This window comes from Diceros bicornis, chromosome 34 (genome assembly GCF_020826845.1).
Source record: "Diceros bicornis minor isolate mBicDic1 chromosome 34, mDicBic1.mat.cur, whole genome shotgun sequence".
NCBI lineage: Eukaryota > Metazoa > Chordata > Mammalia > Perissodactyla > Rhinocerotidae > Diceros > Diceros bicornis.
Genome location: NC_080773.1, coordinates 25560454 through 25570658, shown reverse-complemented (window position 1 = coordinate 25570658; position 10205 = coordinate 25560454). Strand labels below are relative to the sequence as shown.

Below are 10205 nucleotides of genomic sequence, written 5' to 3'. Positions count from 1 at the left end.
ACTATGGAATTTGGGTGGTGAGTAATGGGGGTTCACTATATAATTCTTTCAACTTTGCTATATGCTTAAAAAATCTTCATAATAATATGTCAGGGAAAATAAATAAAGCCACAGTGCTGAACACTTAAGATTTGTGCATTTTACTATAGGTATGTTACGTCCAATTTTTTTTAAGTCCAAGATATATGGTTAAGTGCAAAAAAAAGTCACCGATCAATAAGTAAAGTCTGTCTTTATTCACTTTTAAAACTGTGCAGGCTGGGCCGGCCCCGTGGCTTAGCGGTTAAGTGCACGCTCTCCGCTGCTGGTGGCCCGGGTTCAGATCCCGGGCGCGCACCACTTCTCTGGCCATGCTGAGGCCGCGTCCCACATACAGCAACTAGAAGGATGTGCAGCTATGACATACAACTATCTACCAGGGCTTTGGGGGAAAAATAAATAAATAAATAAAATTAAAAAAAACTGTGCAGGCTGATATTGATATGTCAGTCTAAGCTAGAAAACCAAAAAGATCGAACAGAGTTTCTCAGACATGCTTGTGCCCCGTGATCAGTTGGTTTGTTTAAAACTGCAGATTCTTGGACTCCCTCTCAGGCCTTTGGAATCAGAATCTCTGAGGGTGGTGCCCAGGAACCTGCATTTTAACCAAGTTTTCTGATGCTCCTTAATGTTTGAGAAGCTTAATTAGGGAAAGGGGGGGCAGGCGAGAGACAGAGAGACACTGTGAGTTGTTATGCTTTTTCGATGGTGGCGGGGCTACGGGCGATTTTTACGGGTGTGTGTGTTTCAGTATTTTCCAAATAAAACAATGAGAGTTGGGGCCCTGACACTTGGGCAGCCCCACTTAATATGGGGTGGAGGGCCTCCAGTCTGGCCCTCTCTCCCTTCCCCTAGACCCTCCACAAAGACCCCACCCATCCCTTCGTTTGCCCAAGGAAACCCTTGTGGTTAATGAGTCTCAGAAAAGTGAAGTGAAAGTTATAAGTAAAAGCGAGACTGGCTAAAGGATTGGGGGCGGGGGAGCAGGAGACCCCCACCACCACCACCGAAGTTGGGAGGGAGGTACCCAGTGACACAGGATAATACTTCTGGCGACCCTACAAAAATAATCTGCTCATCCCTCCAAAAACACCACCCTCTTCCCCCCGCGTCACCCACCCAGAGACTTCATGTCCTGGTCACTTCTGAAACCTGGCAGTGGGCGGAGTCTCTGGGGAAAGAAAACAGAGCCGTAGGACGCCTGGGTCCACAGCCGGGTCCCCAGAGATGTCTCTGTCGTCGCTGCTGCTGCTGCTGCTACCGCTGCTGGCCGTGGAGCCCGCCAGGGCCACCCTGATCCGGTACTGGGGACCCCCACCACCCCCAAACCTGGGACAGACTCTCCCCCTCTTTCCCTTCAATTCTGGGGCTCCCCAGTTCAGTGACTCCCAAACCTGGCACCCCAGGATCCATGGCTCCTATCTCTTGGGTTCCCAGATCTCCAAAGGGGACTCTCACTCTGACATCCCCGAAGACCCCAGATCCTGCACCCCTGAGACCCTTGATTGGGGACCCCTCCCCCTCCTCTCCAGACATGATTTTGGGAGGACCCTGTGGATTCCACCCTGATCTCTGATGATCTGGTACTGGGGTCTCCATACATTTGACTCCCACCTCCCCCCAGCAGATCTTGAAGACCCACCAAGTCTGTGACATTTAAACGGAAATTCCCCCAGACTCGCATCTTCCAAACTGTTTAGGTCTCAAGAAGTCCAGTTCTGGGGACCTCAGTGACCTTTCTCCCTCCTCCCCCACGACTTCTGGCACCTCCCCCCATGGGTCCCTTCCCTCCTCTCTTCTCTCCACCACCCCCGGAACTCTTGATTGGGGGAAGAGAGTACCTTCCAGGAAACGTTTTCGCCACTTCACATTCTTAAGCCTCTCAAAGACTGAGTCACAGAGGTGACAAAGATGTGAGGGAGGGGGCAGGGCTGCACGGAGTGACTGCAGCAGGTACAAAAATATGACTGCACATGATGTTTGCTAACTGCTTTTTGAACCTAACAGGTGACGGCCATTTTCCAAGTCAATGCAAAGAGCAGTGATTCTCTGAGTCTTGTCTCAGGACCAACAGTGTTGGCATGACCCTGGAACTTGTTAGAGATGCAAATTCTCGGGCTCCATCCCAGACCTACTCAATCAGAAACTAAGAGTTCTGAATTTTAACTAGCCCTCTAGTTTGGGGTTGGTAAACACGCAGCCTGCCACCTGTTTTTGCAAATAAGGTTTAATGGAACCCAGCCAGGGAAATTCGTTGATGTGTTGTCTATGGCTGCTTTGGTGCTATATTGACAAAATTATGTAGTTGCAACAGAGACGGGTGGCCCGCAAAGCCTTTACAAAAAGCGTTGCCCATCACCCCTGCTCTAGGTGATCTGCTTTATGATAAGGTTTGAGAACCACTGGCCTAGACAGCTACTTCCCCCTTTTTGTGGTTGAATGGGTTCCATTCTATGTCTGTTCTATAGCAGAGCCGAGTCATACCCAGTGTTGGCCACCGGGTGGTCTCCAGTTTTCAAAATCAGACCCATCCTCATAAACTCATCTTTGTACACTTGTCCAGTGATCTCCTGCAGAAGAGATTCCTAGAACTGAAGTTGAGTTGGGTTAAAAGGTGTGTACAGCTTTAAGGCCCATATTACCAAACCACCCTCCAGAAAGTTTGTACCATTTTATACCCTCCAGCCAACAGTGAGTATTCTTAGTTCTTTGCCAATCTCCAGGGCGAAAAATGTTTCTCGTTCTTTTCGTTTGTATCTCTTTGATGACTATTGGGGTTGAATCTCCTTCCATGTGTTTAGAGGCTGTTTGTGCTTCTTTTGAAAATTACCTGTGAACGTTCTTTGCCCATTTTCCTACTGAACGTCAAGAACGGTGAAGTTAGCTCGCTGCTGTTTCATGGCTGCTGGTAAAACACACAAGACTCCAGGTCAGAGACAAAGGACACTTTATCACTCCCAGCAATAGGAGTAGCCAGAGTATCAACATTTGTGTGTTTTCTGAGCCCCAGTTCCCACAGGGTAAAATAAAGAGGGCAGTGAGGTGCATTATAGGAGAAGAATCCTAAGCTTAGGGAACCTTGAATCTTTTATAATGGATCATATACCTGCCTGCTGTTTGCTCCAGAGAGATACACTGTCTCTCTTGCAAGGCTGTTCACCAAACAAAATCCTTAAAAAGACAGTGCGGACAAAGGCAGTCAGCACCTCTGCAGAAATACAAGAGACTCATGGAGAACTGTCTCTCAACACTGGGTTGTTTATCTTATTCTTATTTATTTTTAGAAGCTCTTTGCATATCAGAGATATTAACTCTTTGAGACATACAACTTGTAATTATTTCCCCTAGATTTTTCTGTCTCTTAACTTTATTTACAGCTTTGTGTGTTGGATGGAGGGGGTACACAGAAGTTTATAAATTTAGAGTCAACCTCACAGGTATTCCCCCCATGATATCTCATCTTGGTATCAGGCTTAGAGAAGACTTCCTCTTCCCAGAGTTATTTAAATATTTTACTTCTTTCTAGTGCTCTTATAATTTTATATTGCACATGAAGTCTTTGATATATCTGGAATATATTTTAGTGTAAAGAATGAAATTGGGATTTGGTGCTTACATTCTTTCCCCCAGTGGTGGGGGAAATAGTCTCCATGAAGTGAATTGAATTCATGAAGACTGAATGAATCATGAATTGAAGCATGCAAGAATTTTTGTCAAGGCTAGTTTTATGTTAGGGTCTTTGGAAAACTTTGTGAATGTCCATTCCCCGGGGATGGCTTATTTTACATTATTTGAAATGTCTCTTACTGAAAGGTTGTAGGGAAGGTCTGTTTGGGTTGGTTTGCTCTTGTAGAGTCTTTGGGGGAAATGTGTCATCATGGTTTGGTAGGTGTTTGGTAGGGTTTCCTGGAAGGTTGTTAGTGTAGGGTTTCTCGTAATGACTGTTCTTGTAGAGCCGTGGAGATGTTTACATTGTCATTATATCTTATTTGGGAAAGTCCATTATAGAGGGTCGCCAGGAAGACCTAGCCTAAGATACTAACTATTGGTATCCTCCTCTCCCACAGGGTCCCTCTTCACCGAATCTATACTGGACCCAGGACCCTGAACCCACTGAGGGGATGGGGGAAGCCAGCAAAGCCCCTCAGGTTGGGGGCCCCATCCCCTGGGGACAAGTCCATCTTTGTGCCTCTCTCTGACTACATGAACGTGAGTCACAGCCCCTCACAGCCCCACCCTGCTGCCCTCGTCAAGCTCTTCATTCACACTCTCTCCTGTTTTGCCATCAGGCCCAGTATTACGGGGAAATTGGGCTGGGGACGCCCCCACAAAACTTCTCTGTTGTCTTCGACACTGGCTCCTCCAATCTCTGGGTCCCGTCCGTGAGATGCCACTTCTTCAGTCTGCCCTGCTGTGAGCTTTCATGGGGGAGGCTAAGGCTGAGTGGGGGTGAAGGGGAAGGTGGGGCTGGGCTTGGCTTCCCCAGGGTTTCCGAGGACCGTTCTCTTCTAACACACCCTCACAGGTGAGAAGGTCAGAGAGGCAGGAGGCACTGGGGAGACTCCCCTCCCCCAGCGACACCCCCCTGACCTTCTGACCTAGGGTTACACCGTCGCTTCAACCCCAAAGCCTCCAGCTCCTTCCGGCCCAATGGGACCAAGTTTGCTATTCAATATGGAACCGGGCGGCTAGAGGGCATCCTGAGTGAGGACAAGCTGACTGTGCGTGACCTCTGACTCCAGAAGGGCTTGAGGCTGGGCGAAGCCCAATGTCTAAGATTGTCTGGCTTAGGGAGGGGCTTGAGGAGGCGGGGCTTCCTGGGTAAAGGGGGCGGGGCCCCCATAAGGGGTGGGGCTTCCTGGGTAAAAGGGGTGGAGCTTCCCAATGAGGGGCAGGGCTTCCTGGGTAAAAGGCGTGGAGCTTCCCAATGAGGGGCAGGGGTTCCTGGCTAAAGGGGCGTGGCTGGGCAGGTTGGGGCGGGGCTTCCCAAGCAGGATCTTGCGTTCTCAAGTGAGGAGGCAAGGCTTCCTAGGCAGCTGGAGCTGTCTCCAGAGGTCCCCAGACCTGGGATTCATGCCTTGTTTTGGGAGATCTCAGGGATATGTGGGTAATGTCCTCCCAGAAGTAACCTGCCCCATTTGAATCTACCCCTAGATTGGGGGCATCACGGGCGCATCAGTGGTTTTCGGGGAAGCTCTGTGGGAGCCCAGCCTGACCTTCACTATTGCCCACTTCGATGGGATATTGGGCCTCGGTTTTCCCACTTTGGCCGTGGATGGAGTTCAGCCCCCGCTGGATATACTGGTGGACCAGGGGCTGCTGGATAAGCCTGTCTTCTCCTTCTACCTCAACAGGTAACGGGGAGGGACCACCTTCCTATGAGTCCTAGCCCCAAGAAGGAAGTTCTGTCCTCCTTTGGGAAGTCCCTTAACCAATACAGGAAGTCCCGCCCTCCATTCAGGAAGTCACTGGGCTACTCTCCTCTTAGGAAGTCATCCACCCAACAGAGGAAGTTGTATCCTCCACTCAGGAAGACACCTTCCCAATACAAGAAACACCTGAACTCTACTCAGAAGTCCCACTCACTGAGCAATACCTTAAGACCTACTAAAGAAACTCACCATCATTTTAAATGCTCCATGTTTCAAATTCAAACCGGGAAATTCCATGCTCTACCCAATCAAATCCCGATCTTAGGAACGCCCCTCTTCACCGTAAAGAAAGGCCAAGTTCCATCTGAGAACACATACCAGAAGTCAGGAATTGCCAATTTTAATCTAAGAAGCCCCACCTACCTTTTAGGAAGCTCAACCTTATGCTCTGAAAGTCCCACTCACCATCCAGAAGTCCCCACCTTCCTTTCTGGAGGCCCTTCCCCCAAACGCAGAAAATCCTATGCCCCTTCAGTCACCCTGATATCCAATTTACTCAGGAAGCCCCACCCACCTCTTAGTAGATCCTGCCCTCCCGCCTCCAAGAAGTCCCTGCCCCTCTTCCCATCACTTTCAGCCAACTCAGGAATGTCAGCCTCTGAACTGTGAGACATGCAATTTAGAAAGTCTCATCATCCACCCAGCAAGCTACCCCACTCCTACACAATCACACCTTCCAGAGCCAACTCAGAAACGCCAATGCTCCACTGAAATTTCCCTCCAAAAGTTCTACCTTCCACAGCCCGCTTCAGGAAGCCCCCAAGACCCTAAAGTCCTAACCTCCACAAACAAAAACCCCATTTCTCTCCACTTCTTGCCTTGCTTCCAGTCCAGCATCTAGGCCTGCATCCCACTACCCCACCTAGAACCCAGAACCGCCCCACCGGCAGGAAGCCCCTTCCCTGGCCACTCCTGCGGCTGGCAGGGGAAACACTGACAGCACTCTGCCTCTGCAGAGACCTTGAAATGGCTGATGGAGGAGAGCTGGTCCTGGGTGGCTCGGACCCAGCACACTACATCCCACCCCTCACCTTTGTGCCAGTCACCATCCCTGCCTACTGGCAAATCCACATGGAGCGGTGAGGGACCCAGCCTCCTGGGTCTGGGAGTGGGCCACAGCTTAATCTCCCGGGTCCTGGGGAGGAGGGGCTGGGGGCCTGGACTCCTGGGCTTGAGGGAGAGGGGGTTGGGGGATGGATTCCTATGTCTGAGGGAGGAGGGGCTGGGAACCTGGATTCCTGGGCCTGGGGGAGGAGGGGCTGGGGGCCTTGACTGGCTCTAATGACTGCTTCCTCTGCCTCACAGTGTGAAGGTGGGCACAGGGCTGACTCTTTGTGCCCAGGGCTGTGCTGCCATTCTGGACACGGGCACGTCTCTCATCACGGGACCCACTGAGGAGATCCGGGCCCTGCATGTAGCCATTGGGGGAATCCCCCTGCTGGCAGGGGAGGTGAGGACATGGTGTCTGGTAGATGTGGGCTGGAGAAGTTGACAGCAGTTTCATGATGGACATTGGACAGGACACTGAGGCCTGAGGGTGGGAATCAGATGGCTAGGAGGTATTCTAGGACAGAAGGCACTGAACCTTGTGAGTGACAGGCTGGAGGGACGGGGGAGGAAGCAAGGACACCTCCCAAGCGTCTACTGAGTGACTCCATGGATGGGAGGAGATAATGCAGGTTTATTCAGGATTGGACGGGAGTGAGAAGACTAGGGGGCCTGGGGACATCAGGGGGTGGTGTGGACGCAGCTCGGGAATCATACTCAGGGGCCATCAGCCCTTAGACAGTAATCAGAGCCACAGAGGTGGGGAGCCCTCCCTGGGCGAGAGAAGAGGTCCCAGGAGCAGCCTCAGGGAACGCCACACGGAGTGAAAGGAGACAGGACGCTGTAGGCTCACAGGAGCTGCAGGAAGAGTGTTCCAAGCGCGGAGCGGGGCACGGTGACCCCCCACTTCCACCGCAGGAGGGCCTGCAGATTCCGAGCAGGAGCAGGGTCCTTCCAGGTCCGAATTTCTGTGACTCTATCACTGCGCTCTTGGGCGCTTCTGGGAGGGTGGAGGAAACTCAGTTCCTGAGGCTCCAAATCCAACCCCCAGGATGCAGTCTTGTAGTGAGCCAAGGGAGCCAGGTGGATCCGAGTGGTTACGGGCGTGGGTCACCTGGGTGGCAGTCTGGCTCTGCTGTTTACCAGCTGTGTTGTCCTGGACAAGTCACTTCACATTCCTCTGCCTCGGTTTTCTTATCTCTAAAATAGGGTTACTAATACTCACCTCTGAGGTATGTTGTGAGGACTGAATCAAGTAATCCACTCAAGGCGCTTAGAACAATGCTTTGATGCCTGTCTGTTGTGGCTGTGAGCTTCTCTCCTTTCAAGAGAGTTATACGCTCTCTGATTCAACCTTGTTTTCGCCATTCTTTACCTCCCCAACAAGGGAATGACGATTGGTTTTTAAGGAAGATAAACTTCTTGGTAGTTATTAATAATAGCCTACTATTGTGTTATTAATAACTTCTTAATAACTTAATGTTGTTATTAATAATAGCTTAATTACTTGGTACTTGGGAGGGGGGGATTTGAGGCAGACTGGAGAGCACATGCCCTGTCAATCTAAAAAGGGCAGCTCTCAGCTACTCGGCTCCAGCCAAGTATTGCCACGGAGGGAAAGCCAGATCGTCTCGTTTATTGGAGAAACGTGAAGACATTATTTGAAAGCTCCCGGTTTGTAAACAATAATAGCACTGACTATGTGTCAAGCATTCTTCCAAGCGAACTCATTTATTTCTCACGCAACATCCCTATGAGATAAGCATTATCATCATCTGCATCTTCCTATTGGAAACTGAGGCACAGCAAGGTTAAGTAACTTGCCTAAGATTGCACAGCAGCAGACTCCACGGGATACAACCTGTACCAGCATGGTGTACAGTTGGTGACTAATTTTTAGAACATTTTAGGCACAGTCTAAGACAAAGTAAATACACCTGTGGGCCCAGTGTGGCCCGTGGGCCACCAGTTTTGGAGGAAAAGAGGGTTTGGTCGAATAAGAGCCTAGACGAAGTGACAACAATTACATAGGGGTGAGGGAAGAGCCCATAAGGCTAGAGAAGGCAGCAGACCCTGACCACACAAGGCCCTGAATACCTAGCTGCCCAATATGGACATGACCCTTCCGGGAGCCACGGAAGGAATTGAGCAGAGCAGGAATCCCTCACCTCCTCTTGTTCCTCTTCTCCCTCAGTACCTCATCCAGTGCTCCCAAATCCCAACGCTCCCTCCAGTCTCCTTCCTCCTTGGGGGAGTCTGGTTTAACCTCACGGCCCAGGACTACGTCATCCAGGTAGGTGGCCGTCTTAATGACGTCAGAGTGATGCAATACGATGGAGCTCGAGGGGGTGGAGCTGGGAGTGAGACCTCACTAGGATCAAGCAGGGGCCACAGAAACGTTTCTAGTGCCCGGGGTGATGGGCGGGGCGAAGCTCTGGCCCCCAGGGAAGAGGCGGGCCCGGTGGGTGTGGCACCCCATGCATGGCTCATATTGTCGCCTTGCAGATTGCTCGGGGTGGCGTCCGCCTCTGCTTGTCCGGCTTCCAGGCCCTGGATGTGCCTCCGCCCGCAGGGCCCCTCTGGATCCTCGGCGATGTCTTCTTGGGCAGCTACGTGGCCGTCTTCGACCGTGGGGACATGAACCGCGCTGCCCGAGTGGGGCTGGCGCGCGCTCGTCCTCGCGGAGCGTGACGTCGAGGGGGTGGGCCCGCGCAGGCGCAGTTCTCCGGTTGACGCCCTGGTTAGGCGCATGCGCAACGGGTCGTAGCAGAGGCCCCACGACTCAGTAAAAAGTCATTATTTCCGTTGAAGCTACCTGGGTCGCTTCTTTTTTTCAAGCGCGTGTGTCTAGGAGAGAAAAAGTAGTGTCCGGCTCTCTAGAGTTGAGGAAGAAAGAGAGGAGAAAGGTATCGCTCTTTTTCTCCAGGGCTCACACTGCTGCGGGAGTCTTAGACTACGAATCCCATGAAGCCTCGCGCCTACACTGCCTCTCATCTCAGGCGCCCGGCACCGCGGAGCAACACGGACGTTGTAGTCCAAGACGTGTTCACGCCCTGCTGGAGGCGGATGCAGCCACAACATGCGTGGGAGGCGACAGGTCACGACGGCAGCGACAGGTGGCAGTGGGGGGTGGCTGAAATCGTAAAGCGTTTTCCAATCCTTGTTCTAAGCGGAGGGGATACCATTCCCGCAACTTCATCTCCTGTTCCTCTTCTCTCCCCGTGGGATTCCGGGACCCCTGGGTCCGCCATAAAGGCGGGGCTTGAAGCCCCCGGGTTCGGGGGAGCTGTGCTGCCCCTCCTCCGGCGATGATGTCACTCCCCCCTCTGCAGCCTCTTGCTGCCCAGAGCTGCTGGGTCTGGGTCACCCCTCCCCCCATCGCCAGCCCTGGATTCCCCCATCCCCGCCCCGCCTCGACTTGGGGTGAGTACGGGGGAGGGGGAGAAGGCTCAAGGGTCCGGGGGCGGTAAGACAGTCCAAATTCTAGTTTTGGATGCGGGGGACTCGGGAAACGGGGACTCAGATTACAGCGGAGAGATCTCCCTCAATAACGGGCTTTGGGGGCCAAGGTACTTGGTACTCGGGGCACCAAGAATCGTAGGCAGAGTCCCCATATTTTCAGGTTTAGTGTCCGGGAGACCCTCTTTCTTGGATTTGGCACGGAGAGGAATGGGAGCGGAGGAACAC

General features: G+C 52.1%; 1 protein-coding gene across 1 annotated transcript; it reads left to right on the top strand.

Moving 5' to 3' along the window:
* The first annotated feature begins 1081 nt into the window (after window positions 1-1081).
* NAPSA (napsin A aspartic peptidase) lies at window positions 1082-9326 on the top strand. The gene is made up of 9 exons (XM_058529935.1): window positions 1082-1340; window positions 4107-4248; window positions 4329-4452; window positions 4642-4760; window positions 5194-5393; window positions 6428-6550; window positions 6777-6921; window positions 8713-8811; window positions 9024-9326. The coding sequence occupies exons 1-9, from the start codon at window positions 1267-1269 to the stop codon at window positions 9207-9209; spliced, it is 1212 nt and encodes a 403-aa protein (XP_058385918.1). The 5' UTR covers window positions 1082-1266; the 3' UTR covers window positions 9210-9326.
* Window positions 9327-10205: the final 879 nt, after the last annotated feature.